Below are 17325 nucleotides of genomic sequence, written 5' to 3'. Positions count from 1 at the left end.
GTTTCGAAAAAAGAAAAAGAAAAAAAAAGAGAAAGAAAAAAGAATGGAATTTACAAGGGAAACAAGACGAGACAAGACAAGACAAGACAAGACAAGACAAGACAAAACAAGAGAAACGGCGAGATTTGAGAATCTGTCGGGGTCTCGATTAAATTAAAATTTCTCCCTTTATATTCGGTATCTGTGCTTTATTGCTGATTCAGGATAGTCATTGAATCTTTTGTTATACGAACGAGCCTGGAATTCGATATCGAATTACGTATGTAGCGCAGGCAAACGAGATTGTTTCCCTGCGATTGTAAACGTTCTTAAACGTAAGGTTGTATAATCCTAATAATATTAATAATAATATTAATAATAAAATAATAATAATAATTGGTTAATATCATTTACAGCTGTACGCTATATAATGGAAACGCTATATAAGGTCGATCGACCTTTCTGTCTTTGATTCGTGGACAATTCATGGACAAATACCAGCGCGATTGGCACAGCTGCTGACACAATGTATTTTATGAATCGCAGGGACAAAGTTAGTCGGTATATCGACGTGTTGCGCGATCGATCATGTCGCGTGAAATCATTACTGACACGATGGACAAACAGGCGTTGATACTTTCCTTTTTTCTCTTTGTCTTTGCTTCGGCCACCTCTGCCAGCGGTAATTATGCCAGCAATAAATGTTTACATCTACATTTTTATTCGTGCTTTATATAGTTAATTTTGCACTGAAAATAGATACGCGTACAACGGAGCTCAGTTGCAGCGGTCGTGCCTATTACAACGTGACTCTGACCGCTTATTATCCCGTTTTTGATAGTGACAACGAGTTTGACTATTTGGATGCTAGAACGAAGAAACTGAGGAATCTACAGGTTTGTTCTCGATCAGAGCGTCCTCGATCTGTCGCCAATCTGTCGTCTTTATTTTTCTAATCAGTACGATCTTTGCTCTTTCGTTCTTTGTTATATCGTTATCGCAGAACATTGAATATACTGGAATATATACTGTGATAAAATAGTATCGCGCACTAGTAACTATGCCGTGATTAAGGTAAACAATGATATCGTTACTCGTTTCGTTATAGGATTATCTGGATGGTCGTGCAGAATTTGTGACAGTCTCCATGGACCTGGATTCTGGGATACCGTATGGCACAAAATTGTGCATTCCCGAATTAAACGAAAAATTCTTGCGGCCAATTCCGCTTCAGGTATAGTAGATTTAAAGACTTGGCAGCCTGTCCTACCTTATGACACGGTCGCGTCATATTTTTCAGGCTAGAGACAAAAGCCGTTACAACGACGTTAGCACGAATTCGCCCGATTTCTCTCACGTGGACATTTGCGTTAGAACAGAGCAAGATACATACGATAATTCAGTGAATGGTATCGTAACGCTTTACGTGAAATTGGTAGAAAAATGATTTCATGAACGATAGAACTGCGATGCGAACAACGTTTACTTCTCTTCGAAAACATGTACGATACAGCGTCTAAAATAAATCGATTATGCAACGATGCTTTCCGTTGAAGAATTATCAGATCGACGACCAGTGAGGCCACGTTTGTATCAGTTGATAGAGACTGTCGCCTGGACAGGAAGTTGACGTCGTTTGTCGATGACCAAGCAGCGTATAGTTTTCTTGTATTTTCCCAAGCGTTACACCGTACTCGATCAAATCCTTAACTGCCTTTATCGCAGCCACGCTTGGATTATGACCTGTGAATATTCCAATGATAATAAATCCCATAAAAACTGTAAGTCTACCATTTTCGATCGATTCTATTGAAAAAGACTTTAGAGGATTCGTTGGATTTTCTACGGTAGAAGTTGCGATAAACGATAAACGATAAACGATAAACGATAAACGATAAACGATAAACGATAAACGATAAACGATAAACGATAAACGATAAACGATAAACGATAAACGATAAACGATAGACGATAAACGTCGTGCTACTTACTAAGGCAACGACAAACAAACTTACCAACAAAATTGCCAATCATGCAAATTCCGATGCTCTTGGAATTGTAAGGCGTGGAATGTGCACCGTGTTTGCCCCATCCTCTTCCTTCGTAAATGTTTCCATCTTCGCCAACCAAAAAATTGTAACCTATGTCCGTCCAGCCTTTCTGGTTCATGTGATGGTTCTAAATGCGTTAATAAAGCAAAGAAAACCGTTATATCGATTGGAAAGGCAACCTCCGCTGGATCAACGGTCCAGGGCTTCGGAAATTTTAATCCGGCCCTGAACCTGAGAAACGAAATTTTGAGAATTGAATTTCAGTGTTGTCGACGCTAATGGTTCAATCACCTGAAAACTTCTCACTCTGGCTTGACAAATCGCTCGAGTCGTGCAACTGTCAGACGCTGAATGATGAATTATAACGAACGGAGCAGGCTCCTCCGCGAGATTCCTAAGGGTTGACTTTGGTGCGTTGGCTCCCCATTCGGATCTTGATATTATACTTGGACGTACTAAATATCGAGGAAAATTGAAAAATTCAATCGATATCGCAAAACGATGTAGTAAAACGGTAGGTAATACCGACCATTTCTCTTCAATGTTCTATTCAAATGGAAATAATCTATTTTAGGTTTGTCTTTTTTCTCTTCTTTTTATTAGTTTGATAGACATACGATAGACACGTTCGGTGAAAAATGGGTCGTGCATCGTGCGATAACGATTGAAATAACGATCGTTAGTGGCTTATTCACCAACAGTGTCATCGTATTGGCGTAAAAATAATTCGCCAACGTGTGATAATTAACATGTCCTCGAATCGTCAGCCACCGACTAAATAATGATAACGATAAGGCGACGATAAACGAACGTTCTTGCCATTACGGGGGTCGACATGCTATAAGCAATAAGCGCAATCTTCTTTCATATCGCTTACAAATCTTTTTTTTATAGAAACACGGATAAAAAAAGGTTCGGTGACTTACACGAACATCACTTTATGTAGAATAAATATCATACTCTACTTTTCTAAAGCAAGCCTAAGATAATTTAGCGGAATTTCGTTAGTAATAACGTTCGTTGGATTAGATAGCTGGATAGATTTATGGCGTTGGAAAACGATATGGCTGGTTGCTTGAGCTGAAATAAACATTTGTACAATCGAACCAACTAAGAAAATTGATTATAGATTTCGATTCTGAATCGAAATTCAGTGAAATAGGCAAATCTTCGAATAGGATTTTGCGATCGAAACAGCGTTATATAATTTGCTACGCTATATATCGAGACTTCATGCAGGTCTAACCAAAACTTATATTTACAATCCATATTTTGCAATTTCTACTTCTTTTCACTCGAGAAAATCGATCGAGAAAATCGATCGTAATAGAGAAAAGAAGCACGAGGATGCTACACAATTGTGAATATAAAATTTCCTCAAGTGGGAACGCTGAAACGATTCGAAGAACACGTCGAGATACTTGCACTATTAATCGGCACTAAGCGACCACACGTTGCTTCAATAGTATAATTTTCAACGATTTTCAAGGAACAGTTTATTACCAGGCGTCTTATGCACAGCACAAAACAACACTTGACAGTTGACGACTAGCAGGATCACCGCTATTAACTTTGTCATCTTCGTTCACAGAGATCTGCTAACATTGTGATAAATGCCGCAAATATATACGATGCAGATGGTTGGTCTAATTTGTTGATCTTTGACCGTGTCAGTAAGGGAGGAGGAAGAGGAGGAGGAGGAGGAGGAGGAGGAGGGGGGGAAGGATATTTCCCATTACGTGCTTGAACGTCTTCAATATACGTTTATCCATAGAGATCGATTTAACGTTTGTCTTATCAGTTTCGAAATAAAATACAATAAAAAAAAAGAAAAAAAAAAGAAAAAAGAGCGAAATGAAATAAAATAAAATAAATGGTAGAGTGGTATGGAATTGGGATCAAGTTCTCAGAGAATGTAAAGAAGTGTTGCTTATAGGTGTTGATTCGTTGGTTTGAAATTCAAATTCCTTGAAGGAACAGTTGGATCGCGATAAAGATACGGTCAATTTCTTTGATCCTTTTTATTCTCGTGACTAGATACGCGTGTTTTGCATTCATCCGGAACTCTTTATCTCGTAAGATATCATTTTCGATGTAAGATTTCCCACACAGTTTCGCATCATCTGTTAGTAGCTTTTGAAAAATTTCCATGGAAATTTCGTAACAAACGAAAATGTTTAGCGACCGCCGGATATAGCGTTAGGGCTCGACATCTCGATCTCGTTTAAATTGAACTTGGTTGAAAGCACGGATAATTACTTCCTGACGCGTAACTGGAATGTAAACGAGTTTCTAAAAAAAAACTCACTTTCTCGGCGGAACGATCTTCTTAAATCATTTTCCTGTTTATGCGTGTTTCACGAGTTATGTCGTGGGAGATTTCCAGGAAACGTGAAAGCGTATTGCTTAAATAGAAATAAATATGAAAAACAGTAAATCTGATCGAAGATCGATATGCTTTATTTCTTATGCCAATGTGAAAAATTACACGTCACAGTTGAGACCACAAGTATACAGTTGTACTATATTATAAAATAGCGGTCAACTCGACGAATCGATCTATAGAATCTATAGAATTTTTGCAATTATTTACTAATTTGTAATTAATTGTAATAATTATTTAGAGCGAAAGAGCGAAGAAGCGAGAAAGAAGACCAGGGTTGAACTTGTCCCTGATAAATAATATTTATTAGAAAATATTTATTATTATCTATTATTAGCGAGTTGCGCGTTTAACATATCGTTGTTATTATTTGTTGCGTTTTTCAGCAATATGCGGGAGAACAGAACGCTTGAGTTAGCTGAGTCAAATCAAAGCGAGAAATAAATCGCAGTTAGCCGTGCATCGAAAACATTTATATCGCATTATCGTTAATTACATCTTTCTTCCGTATTATCATGTAAATACTGTAAACTTCTTTAACGTAATGAAACACGCGATGAAACATGATTTTGCAGTCATTTATCATACGCGTCAAACGTAAACTACATATATTTCATTTTCAAGTGCATTAGCTTTCTTTCTTCTTGCTCGCGATATTTTCGCTCGTTCAACGATAATCAACGACAATGTTGTTCAATGTTTCGGTATAGGATGGTCAGTCCAGCGTGGAAATTTCTGAACGTACTTGTAAAATTCATTGCCTGGACAGAGAGTACTCCTGGCTTGTCGATGTCCCAGCACGTGATAATCTTCATTGATTTTGCCAAGGGATACTCCGTAACTGATCAACGCGTCCACCGCCTTCAAAGCTACTTCATTGGGAAGAATATCTGCAAAAATTATTATCGTTGCGTGCACTTAGATCTACGAACTTGCTTTTATCCAAATAGGTCTATGATTTCTACTTTTTGCTGCTTTTACTATTGACTCGATCTTTCGAATTTCCATATCCATGACGATATCCACGACGCGCTATTCGCGCACCTTAGCCTTTATATTGAAAATATACCTAATTAACATGGATCACTGTATAACGATTGCAAGTTATCAGTATGGTTTTTCAGAGTTTTCAATATGGTAGAATCCACTGAAACTATCGGTTTTGTCGTTTGTACGAAAAACAACGTATATCGAGAGACCGCGGATTTCTATGTCGATATATATTTTAACGAATGCAATGGAACAAGCGAAATCTAAGCAGGGATTGGCAGGTTTCGCATGAGAATGTAGCGACGAGTACACTATACTCTGCGTTAAATTTCGCATAGATGCATAGAAATCCGCGGTCTACGTATGTAGCAAGCGATTCTTAATATATAAAGTAAGCTTGCTTCTCTAGAATTGTCTCTAAGGATGTTGTACTTTTGTTCAAATCGCGTCACACTCACCGCTAAAATCACCGATAACGCATATTCCGATGCTCTGAGTGTTGTAACCAGGTGCATGCGCCCCGACGTAATCCCAGCCCCGACCCTCGTAAACGTTCCCATCCTCGCCGATAACGAAGTTGTAACCGATATCGAACCATTGTCTATCGTCCATATGAAAGTTTTGGTAACTCCTTACGATCGCAGAGCAGGTTTTCTGATCGTAACAGCGTTTAGCTGTGCCTCCGTGATGAATGACCACGTAAGGTGTCGGCGTCACTTCCAACGGCACTCGGTCAACCGGTGGCCTGGCTTGCCACTCCAGCCTGCTCACGATGTTTGGCACCGCTACGCAATTAACGTGCTTTTCAGTATTTGCATTTCTGTACCGAAGCTCGTTCGAAACATCGGCGATACAGCACCGCTGTACACGGCTGTACACGGCTGTTTACAGATTATCGGTAAAACCACTCGACCATGCAAAGTCGTTGCTATTCTCTCTCTTGTTAGCTAATTCCATGTCCATATGGGTATATTTTACGTTTTGCGGTGACAATCGATTTCAAGATTTCTTTCATTTAGGTTGGCGCGCGATCCCGCACGAAGTAAAACGCTTCGTAATACGGCAAACACGACGAAAAACAACAAAAAACAGAACATTGCGACAAAAAGGTAATTTGACCTATTAAGAATTGTTTATTTTGTCAAGCACTTGCACGTTTGAGTCGGTGATTTATCGAATAGAGGAAATCTTTCCTCTCGAAACTTTGTTTAATTCTTTTTGGAAAAAATAACTTGGAATAAACGAATGGAGAACGGCTGCTTACCGGTTTCGCTTTCGACATTAGTTTGACGAAATGGCAATGCGAGGGCATTTTCGATCGAAGCGAGCAACATGGAAACGTATACCGCAAATGCTAAAGAAATAGGCGACCCCATAATGCTCGATACCGCGTTAGCTCGTAGTTAAAAGTCGAACTAAATGGGAATGATGAAAGAGCGTCGGTTTTTAAACGAAAATTGTACGCGACTGGGAAGCCCCTCGGACGCGTATGTTGGGTCTTTTAATCCCTTCCTTTCTCTAGATAGTTGTATCGCGAAACAAGTCATTTCGAAACGAATTCGTTGGAGCCAATAAACGAAAAAGTACATCGATCCGTAATCTGTGTGATAGGTAGACAAATCTAAAAGATAAAGCAACGTGAAACGTTACTGCGATAAGATTGATTGCTTGATAATTGCATTTTTACTTACTATTGCCTGTATTTTCTATTATTACCTGTATATACAACTTTCAATCTGACGATTCGCTGAAATATTTGACCAGTTAATACGAATTTGTTTTCGGTGATGCAGCCATTCGCCAAATACAAAATTAGTATTTAGTGGAAAATACAGCGAACGCATAAATCGTTTCTCTGACCGGAGGATAGAATTCTCAATGCCAAAACTAATATCTAATTCTTAATCAAGTAATAATACAAGTACTGGTGTACGAGAACAACAACGTGTTTGCAAGTTTGGAACAGAAGCGACAAAAACGAATGTTCGATGAATTATATACGAGTTTGGAAAATGGCGTAACCTAAAAATAGGAATAATCGTATCGGAAAAATTTTAATTAACATATCCCTCGAAATTATAATGCATACGAGTGACGAGTTTTTTCTACGATTTTATATCAAGGGAAAATAAACAGTTTAATTAGAAAGAAAAAGAGTGTTCATCTAAAAGAGCGTGATGCAGATGTCGCCGCATTCGTCGCAAAATCGTTAAATTCGTCTGTTACTTTACCGATATATGATATATGTATCGATCACGATAAATTGTCCACTTTCATTCGTTTCCCTATCAACATCTTCTTTCAATCTTAATTGATTTATGATCTTCAAATCGAATATATCTTTTTTTCTTTTTTTTTACGCCAGGAGGGGAAAATGCATTACGCATACCCAGTGGCCCGTGCCACTGAGTTATGTGGAAAATCGGCGAGATGGTAGCGCCATACCCGATATACCATATATCTGTTCATATATTTCTCTTCACTCATGCGCTCTATCCTTATATACGGAAGATGATATATATAAATATATATATATATATAGCCACCTTTAGCTATGTAATGTACCGCGTAACCATAAAGAGTGCAACACCCTGATGAAAGAGAATATTTATTTACACGTATATACATAAATACCATAATATACGATAAATATACGTTTTAGGAGGAAATAACTTTCTTGGTACATACGTTCCAATTATCACAAATTTTTTGAATCCTTTGTAGAATGTTGTTGGGAAATATAAGAGATCGTGTATACACCGGTTGATCAACTATCGAGCATGTTCGTTGCTCGAGGAGATTTTTGACGTACGCTATTGCGACCATGTGGCAGTCGACGATATGGAACAACGCAACAATGTTTGACAGTCACAAGTGGAACCGCAGCGAAATAGGAAGAAGACGATCGTCGGTTCTCGGCGATATTCCATATTAAATATCCGAGAACGAGGATTCGCTTCCGGAACGTTGGACCGTAACTTTGGAGCAAGCTGTGTGGCCGAGTCTATCAATAAATGTTTGAGAATCGGTTTGAACAAATAAATAATTGCCGCTCTACGCAGAAATCCCGAGAAACGATTCAGTTTTTACGTTCTCTTCGACGTACCCTTCGATTATAATTACCAATATTGTATATAAATCTTACGCATGTACATTTTAAAGTATGAATCTTTATGTAGGATGATGAATGGCTGGTCGTCACTTGTCCTTTATCTCGAACGAGTAATCCAAAGTAAGTTATCTTGCTGCAATGGAAAATAGATGTTAATCGTTTTTAATCGCTAAATCAAATAACAAACTATACTGTACGTTGTACAGGATCAAAGTGGAAACGTAGGATGCATACCTGAAAGTAATCCTCGATTTCTTGAAGCGTGCGATTTTTCGTTTCCGGTAGAGCAACGTAAACGAATATTGCCTCCAAAATGGCGGAAATGCCAAAAATTGCAAAAATTCCAGTAATGCCTACCGTGTCGCTTACCTGTTTTAACGATGCAAACGTTATTTGCTACAATTTCTCGCGATATTTTGTTGCTGTTATTAAGAGTTTGTTACTTTTGGTTACTGAATGTTACGCGTATATACAAATGGAAATATTATGTTGCACAGGGGCCACTCCGTGTCGTGTCAATCATTTTTCGACTCGATGTCTAGGATTTTGTGAAAATTTCAAGAAAAATATATTTAAATTGAGTGCCTCTCTTTAAATCTCGCTTTATTAATTCGCCAACGCTCGAAAATCGTGGCTGAGTACGAACGACACCCCCCGACACCAGCCGGCTGTTGTTCTCCGATAAATTTCGAAAAATCAAGTGTCCTTTCTATTATAAACGGTATTGATAAAATTACACGAATGATTATAACTATAATCATTCTTTAGTCTCTCGTAAACATTTCAAAAGCCTTCGACTATCCTTGTTTGCTATATAAATAAATTATTAAGCGTTAAATCTTATATAATCGTGGACGTACCGCGGGGAAAGATTTTGTAACTATAAAGATGAATAAGTTGAAAAAGAAGAAATTGCAACCACCGCCAATTCCTCGAGCCCTTTGCGGAAGTAACTCGGCAACCATTAAACCTGGAAATGTCATCAATCCCATTGAGCTCACTGCCACGTAGGCCAACAGAAAAATACCAACAACGTAAACCTAAAATATACGAAACTGATATAACGGATCACATTGCTGCATAAATCATTTATTACTACATATTACGTTTATGATAAATAAATAAAAATGTACACTCACATCGATAGAAGATTCTTCCTGAATCAATAAATATGCTGCGAGGACTAGGGAAGCGAAAGCCGTCCCCACAGCAGAAAACATTCCTAGATATCTCCTATTTATTTTCAACAATAAAACACTGGCTATTGAACTAAACAAGACCCTGGTAACGGCCGTAATTACCGCTGCCAAATAGTTATTTATCCTGTCACCACCTGCGTATAACAAAATAAGTATACATAATCGGAATTATGTAATTAATACGATAGTAATTTTATGGTAGAGTATTTTTCGTGTTGGTCGTTCGTACCGTCGAACATTCGTCTTTGAGACGAGAAACTCTATCGATAGAAAATGAACTCTATAACGATGATAATAATGAAACTGTACGATGATCTTATTATATTCTATCGCTTATTCTATTATATTCTAGATATTCTGGAACAAAATTCGAATCGATAGCGTTACGAAAGCATTTAACAATTTGCTTTGCAGATTAAAAAGCACTTAAGAAGTGTTCGGTATTTTCTATAAATCATATAGCTGTATATTAAATGCATAACGATTCCCTTTACCGATATCTTCGACGAGATTTACTGCATAGAAAACGATGACAAATGTCCCACTTATTAACTGAAGAATATTAAAGATATTGATGATCGTTAGTGGTTTCAAAACACTAGGATCGAGGAGCGTAGAAACGACAGAAGAAATTTGTCCGAGCCGTGACGTCGTGGTCGTAGCCGTCCGTGCTAAATCTGTTTTCATTCGAGCTTCCAATATTCTCATTTCGGCATCAACCTTTCGCAAATATAAACGTGATTTGTAAAAGTCAACTTTTCATCGTAAATTCATCATCGGCTTACCGCAAGGGACGCGACACGTCACATTGGCGTGACATTGCGAAATGTAAAATAAAGTTTGTCGAGAAATAGGTAATTGCAAATGAGAAAAAATGACTAATCATTCAATTTTATATAAGTAATGAAATTTATTATTCGGGCGTTAATCGACTGTAAGAGCGAATAGTTATTGGATAGAACGACGAGGCTCTCGTTGTAGAAACCATTTCGCTGATAGGCTCAATTGCTGTGCATATCTAATAATAGAGGGCTTTTTAAATGTCATTTTCCCAAATGGCAAACCGACGATATACGAAATACTTTGCAAATACACTGATTATCACGTAAACATAAAACGTATTTCTTCGACTTTCGATAGACTTTCGATTGCGTGACTATTTTACTAAAATATCTACCTACCTACATATACATATTGTACTTACCTGTTGCACGTTACCTCCTCTCAACCACAGCAAGGCTTTCCTCGCCTTGTCAGGTTTCTTGCGTCTTACAAGCCAGGCAGGACTTTCCGGAATCAGGATTAACGCAATCAGTGCTGTTACGGGAAGAACGGCCCCGCAAAGAGCCACGATGTTCCACGTAAAACAAGCTCCTAACGCGTAAACGATGACAATACCGAGGCAATAAAAGGTGAGCGTACTTCCTGTCAGAAATCCACGAAGCGTCGAATCGGCCGTTTCACCCAGTAACACCTGTCACACACGATACCGAGATCAAATTTCGTCAAAAACGTCTCAAATTTCAAGATAGATAGGCTACTAATCCTAGAATTCTTAAATTAACAGAATACCAACGAACGAAAAGAACGAAAAAGAAGGAAAGAGAAGGGAAAAGAAGGAAAAAGAAGGGAAAAGAAGGGAAAAGAAGGGAAAAGAAGGGAAAAGAAGGAAAAAGAAGGAAAAAGAAGGAAAAAGAAGGAAAAAGAAGGAAAAAAAGGAAAAAGAAGGAAAAGAAGGAAAAAAGGTATAGATAGATTTGTACGGTAGATTGTACATTTATGTGACACGAATATGACAACTAATAGGTTATACATGTATGCATGTAATGTGGACAAAATATAAACAGAATGAAACATCAATGATAATAGAATAAAACTCGAAGGCTAATCTATAAATAAAAAGTCATTGCACGTATTAAAGTTAATTATTAATGTACGAAAAATAAAAACAACTTGTCCATCGACGAATTTGGCTAAAGAATGAACAGTTTGTTGGGCGATCGAAAAGATCGAAACGATTAATACTTCCTACCTGAGCTGGTACTCCCATTAGGCCGACACCAAAACCTAGTACAACTCTCCCTATCAGAAGGCAGGAAATGTTTTTAGCAAAACCTATGACGAACCATCCAACGAACAGCGGTACTGCTGCAAATTGTAAAGATCCACGCCTGCCAATCTTATCCAGCAATGGGCCGGACACCAAAGATCCGACAGGTGTTGCTAGACTATGAACCGAAGCTGAAACATAAATAACAAATATATGCTTGAACGCAAAAGAAAAATTACACTTTTGCTCGATTACTCTTCGATGTGGCGGACTTTAAGCCACAAAATAAGCGATTTAATCCTCCTCAGTCTTTGTACGCAAAAGGTCAACGATCCCAAAGAACACGACGCATCGCGGTCATCTCAGAGATTTTGACGCGCTTCATCTTCGACTATGGACGGCGCAAGTGGCGAGTTCCGTCAATCGAACGGAATCGCCGAAATAGTGGTGATGGTAATTTTCTGAAAAGTCAAAGTCTGTCGAAAAGACAAAGTAGGGCAATGCAAACGGGAGATTGCAAGGGAAAGAAACCTGCAGCGCTGCAGGAGACGTGTGGCAACGGTTCGTATTATTGGAGATTGCGATTCACCGTCTTGCTTCGTAGTATGTAAAGGTTCAAGATGTTACGAGATCCAGCGTTATCAAGTATTATCGAACGTAATTGAGAAATGTATTTTGAAACAGGTAGGTACCTATCCAGGATCCAAGTTGCCGATCAGCGTACATCGTACCATTTTCTTCAGCCAATTGCGGTAACAGAATTGCACTGTAACCAATTGGCATTCCTCCGCCGGTTAGTAGTAATAATACCGCGCCAGATACCAAGCACTAAAACACAAAAAAAAAGATGTTAAAAAATGAAAAACGACAAATGAAAAAAGATCAAATGACAAAAAGGAAAAAAAAAAAGAAAGAAAGAAATGAAAAACATCGAGGAAGTATACAAAAGTATACTTTCAAAATGTTTTGCCATAATACCTTTGGATCTATTTCCTAGTTCAATAGTTGCCAAATTCTCCAATTTCGAATTTTTCTAAATATTCTAAACTTGGAATAATCGGAGAATTGGATACTAACACATTTGAACAACGTTTTCCTATACACGTGCATGTATAACCGGCAGTGGTCGGCTCGATTTTCGGAGTTGTAGGCAACGATATCCCGTCGTAATCCCCTTATCGGCGCGTATTAATGTATAGAATACTCGCCTCGCGATACATACATACGCATAGGGAAAAGTTATTCACAATGTTGAACTTTATAAGATATTTGAAAATCATCGAAATTCGAGGTGGCTTCTTTTCTGTGAATACATATTCACCTAGACGAAACGAGTTTTCAAATAATCAAAAGTGATATTTGTTACTTGCTTTTTTACTTTCAAATGGACTCAAAGGTATCATGGAGATTTTCATTGTTTTATTGTTATCGTATTATCATCAACAGCATAATAATATCTATCAATAATAGTTTGTAGTCATTAGTTTTAGCTATTAGAGATAAGCATATGCCAAGGAGTGCAATACAATGAATGTAAGAAATGTAAACCGAAAGTTCGTCCAAAGCCGAAAGGCACGGACTAAAAATAAATAATAATAATAATAATAATAAAATAATAATAATATCTATCAATAATATTTGTCAATACTGTTACTTGATATACTATACTATACTATACTATATACTTAATATACTTGATAAATTATTACTATTATTATTTATTTACATTACTATCTCTTTAGTTAACTTCTATATTACACGCGCGCGCACACACACACACACACACGCACACACACACATGTATGTATATTATGGAGAACAGAAAATGACTTTGGCTTGGAACTTGGAAGGAAATAATGGTGGTCGATAAATAATTACTTAGTATGTAAAACGGAGCAAGTTTGTCAAGAATTTGCAATTAATTCAGCAACAAGAGAGAACAGTATATTTATATTATTCCTATCGTTTCAAGTTTCATCCGACCGTTGACTTTTCAAACTATTACAAGTAATTCCTTCTGCGCGTCGTACATTTTATTAATAATACATGTTTATTAATGCGCCTCACCTGTGCGAATATACCTTTGGAATTTGACGAGTAATATATTGTGTCACATTTTTCGTCCAAAGTGCTGTCTTTATCGTGAGTATTATTATTTTCAATGTCTTCGCAAACATTGCCAACCTGTATTATCTTTGCATCGTAATTGGCTGCATGGTATCCTAACATTGAACGGTGTTCTTCCCTAAAATAGCAGCATTTGACAAAGAAAGGAAGAAATCTTTTTAAATATACCATAATTTTTATTATATCGATGACATCGTCTTTCAGCCTTTCCTCTAAGTAGCACAATTTTACATTTAGAAAGTTACACGAGTTACAGCATAGCACGTACATGTATGTATACTTATAGTTAGACTACGTAATTCAGCTATCAGCTACACGCTTCACTTTTCTATAGACATAGACGATAACAAAGTTAGGCACATCTACATATTCGAGTTATCCGACTTATTATCGACATTCATTGAAAATAACGAATTTTGTTTCGTTTGTTTGTACTGTTTGTCTTAATAATTTACTATTTAGAAGAAAAACGCTGAAAACTAATGTGGATGGTAGAAAGAGAATGTCTTGGTTAGAAGATATCAACTGTAATGTACGATGGACGAGTTGTACGTTACGATGAAAAAAAGATGAATAGATAAAAAAGAGATAAAGATAAGTGCATGTAGGAATTGAAGCATACAAAAGCGTATACATGTATGTACCTGGTTGCGAAACTTGCAACATTGAATTACAGTTAGATGCGACAAAATATAGAAATATACGCGTACTTTTCAATATTTGATATATTACTCTGTATACTCAGTCTGTTGAAATACTTGGCTTGAATTTCCGTATAAGCATAAGAAACTTATTATTCTATAAACACAAGCATAAAGATACAAAGAGACAGAGACAGACACATAAAGATATACGTATACCATATACCTCTATGAACAGTATGGGCACAAGCGACAAGCTCAACGAATACAATGAAAATTTATTACATATTCGTTGTAACGTAAACTATGTTTCTACGATGATTATTGCTCGAAATGTATAATATAGCGATTTAACATACCCTTCTGGCGACGCCATACCGAAGCAGGTTTAAACAAATTCAAACTGTTTAATATCGATCTTTCACAATTCTCACAATCAGTCACTTCGCTAGTTAATAATTCGATCACGTGTGATTTAATAACTTTGCGCCTTGTTGCTTCTTATTTGCTTCTTATCGTAATTTTCCTCAGTCTCTGATATGTTTGACTTGGCATGAAATGATATTTCGTTAACGGAAATCTTTGATGTAAATGATGAAAACAGTGACTTTCAACTTAATAAGACACGTTTACTATGTAATGCATTACATGAAAGTAATGTTGTCGACGTAATCGTTGTGTTTTTGCTTCTACGTGTTCTATGTATTTTGTGCATATCGTAGGTGTTAGTTTCCAAGCTAATTGTCATTAAATATTTGGATAAAAGTCAGATGGAGTTTCAACGGGCCACTTCATTCAGCTTTTAGGTTCTTCATTTTAGATTCTCGATTCTAGATTCGTGATTCTACATTCTACACTTATTGAACTCGCGCCGGATGACACTTTGATCGATGACGTTCCCCGTATACATATATATGTATATATATTTGAACGTTTACTTCAAATTTTTGCATTTTAACGAAACATTTAAACTGCCTTACTTAGCAAGCTACCTAACTTAGAGTTTCCAGAGTTTCGTAAGATTTTGTTGTGGATTAAAATGTATCTGCTTCGTTGGTACAATAAGTTGCAAGCTTTTTAATCACCGTCACTGTGAAACGTGAAACCCAGCTTGACTCTAGTACTTTAATAATTCTATGACTTTCCTTTCATAATCGATTCGGATGCTGCTGATAAGCTTGTAGAATTGTTTCAACCTCTAAAAACTTCAGCGTATCGCTACAGTGTATTTCTACCTATAGTTGTGCATCCGTGCTTGTCTTCCGTCCATAAACGTTAAAGATTTCAAGCACAACTATTCATATAATCGATCATTATTTCGCTCAAGCGTTACCGGCCGCCTCGCGACCATCGCATTGCTTGGTTTAACCAAAGTCCAAACCAGATACATCGATATTCGTTTTTGGTTGAATTACAAGTTGCAACAGACATTTTTCACAACCTCGTTTTATGCTCGGCCGATCCTCACTTGCAAACCGAATAAGCGGAGCGGCAGACGGAAAACGCATACGCTGTCACATACGCGCAACTATAGGCAGAAATACACTGAATACATGTAGATGTATATTCACGCATCTGCGATACAAATACTAGGCGAGACCGATGGTTATACGTATAGAAAAAAAAAAATCATCGAAATCGACTCTGCTTAAGATCACGTAATCATAATTTATATGCGAAATATTAACTTTAATTCAACGCTGTTTCTGTTTTTGAAATTGCACGTCTTAATGAATTACAACTTTAACCTTAGAGATAATATTGAAACGTACATGGTAGTTATATAAGATTCACGGATTTGCCCAATGATAAATTTAATAATTAATCCAATAGATGACTACCAAGTGTGTTTGATCTGGATAATTATGGACTAGCGTGAAAGACCAGTCTTATCTGCAGCCTCTTGTTTTGGATATCCTTCTGCCGTAAGATTCTTTAAAAAAAAAAAAAAAAAAAAAAAAAAAAAAATATCTATGTATAATCGATATGTCTAACTGAATTATTTCTCAAGGAAAGATAGAATCACGATAAAGCAGGCAAACTGCAAAAATGCGAATAATGATCAAGCTGTAACGTAGTTTTACCGTTAAGAAATCAAATATTTCCGTCATAGAAAGGACCTCTGTCTCTTTTATCACTTTACGAACGTATGCGTATATAATAGGGACGACTCTATACATTCCTTGAACGTGCTATACCGATATATATACACTTATGAAGAAATGTTACGAAAGAATGATATATTTTGCTTGTGATTTGACAGAAAATAGATTTGTATTTTAAACGTTTACGTTTTAAAAATAACAATTATTATCACTTATTGTTAGAGGCAAAGTTTTCTTTTTCATTCTCACACACCCATCGCTGCAACTTTTAGTACTTTTACTTTCTCATCTTCATGGTAGTGTCGTATTATATACCGTATTATATATACGTATTATATACAACGTTTATTGTAATTGTAGAAATTTTCCAATTACTATGAGACGAGAAATGAAACGATAGTTTGACACCATCAAGAGAAGGAAATTCAACTGTTTCGAGAAATAATTAACAAATTCGATATCTCCACTGTGCGCACATACGTAGTAGAAAATACGATACGGAACGGAAAAGCGATGAACGATAAGTAAACGATTCGTTAGACACGCACCGGGTCTCGTTTGCCTTGGTCACGTTGGCTCAACTGAATGAAACATTCCACCATACGCGCTCTTATAAGCCACTTACTTCGATTAAATCCCTTTCTCGGCGTTCATTGTGGGCACACTAGACGGCGGAGCGACCATTATC

At 37.0% G+C, this 17325-nt stretch overlaps 3 protein-coding genes across 12 annotated transcripts; 1 reads left to right on the top strand and 2 right to left on the bottom strand.

The window, feature by feature from the left end:
- Positions 1-118: 118 nt before the first annotated feature.
- LOC122574167 lies at positions 119-1522 on the top strand. The gene is made up of 5 exons (XM_043741419.1): positions 119-319; positions 396-661; positions 739-875; positions 1088-1213; positions 1280-1522. The coding sequence occupies exons 2-5, from the start codon at positions 568-570 to the stop codon at positions 1424-1426; spliced, it is 504 nt and encodes a 167-aa protein (XP_043597354.1). The 5' UTR covers positions 119-319; positions 396-567; the 3' UTR covers positions 1427-1522.
- LOC122574388 lies at positions 1445-6932 on the bottom strand. The gene is given in 8 exon segments (XM_043741905.1): positions 1445-1722; positions 1995-2157; positions 2322-2485; positions 2560-2622; positions 3534-3609; positions 5020-5303; positions 5862-6188; positions 6668-6932. Coding segments are annotated over 8 exon segments (1371 nt in total). The 5' UTR covers positions 6780-6932; the 3' UTR covers positions 1445-1540.
- On the bottom strand, positions 6738-17254 carry LOC122574163 (facilitated trehalose transporter Tret1-like). Of its 10 annotated transcripts, none has more exons than XM_043741404.1 (12): positions 14892-16465; positions 13832-14009; positions 12457-12592; positions 11747-11955; positions 10919-11188; positions 10209-10434; positions 9655-9848; positions 9376-9555; positions 8750-8884; positions 8557-8648; positions 8092-8407; positions 6738-7994 (listed from the first exon to the last, which is right to left on the bottom strand). In XM_043741404.1, the coding sequence occupies exons 1-10, from the start codon at positions 14906-14908 to the stop codon at positions 8613-8615; spliced, it is 1581 nt and encodes a 526-aa protein (XP_043597339.1). In that variant the 5' UTR covers positions 14909-16465; the 3' UTR covers positions 6738-7994; positions 8092-8407; positions 8557-8612. The 10 variants fall into 10 exon arrangements, with proteins under 10 accessions (XP_043597339.1, XP_043597340.1, XP_043597342.1 ...); XM_043741405.1 differs by lacking the exon at positions 6738-7994 and adding an exon at positions 16617-17232 and having other exon boundaries at positions 7996-8407; positions 14892-15622; XM_043741407.1 differs by lacking the exon at positions 6738-7994 and adding an exon at positions 16617-17232 and having other exon boundaries at positions 7996-8407; positions 14892-15079.
- Between the last annotated feature and the right edge of the window lie 71 nt (positions 17255-17325).

This window comes from Bombus pyrosoma, linkage group LG13, assembly GCF_014825855.1.
Source record: "Bombus pyrosoma isolate SC7728 linkage group LG13, ASM1482585v1, whole genome shotgun sequence".
Classification (NCBI taxonomy): Eukaryota; Metazoa; Arthropoda; class Insecta; order Hymenoptera; family Apidae; genus Bombus; species Bombus pyrosoma.
The sequence above is the reverse complement of the archived record's forward strand: the minus strand, read 5'-3'. Positions and strand labels throughout refer to the sequence as shown.

Coding starts and splice junctions, on each gene's coding strand:
- LOC122574167 (XM_043741419.1), top strand. CDS start 568: ATGTCGCGTGAAATCATTACTGACACGATGGACAAACAGGCGTTGATA. Junction 876..1,087: donor AGAAACTGAGGAATCTACAG/GTTTGTTCTCGA, acceptor GTTTCGTTATAG/GATTATCTGGATGGTCGTGC. Junction 1,214..1,279: donor TGCGGCCAATTCCGCTTCAG/GTATAGTAGATT, acceptor CATATTTTTCAG/GCTAGAGACAAAAGCCGTTA.
- LOC122574163 (XM_043741405.1), bottom strand. Junction 10,435..10,918: donor GAGGAGGTAACGTGCAACAG/GTAAGTACAATA, acceptor TATTTGCGAAAG/GTTGATGCCGAAATGAGAAT. Junction 8,885..9,375: donor TTACAAAATCTTTCCCCGCG/GTACGTCCACGA, acceptor TCGTTAAAACAG/GTAAGCGACACGGTAGGCAT.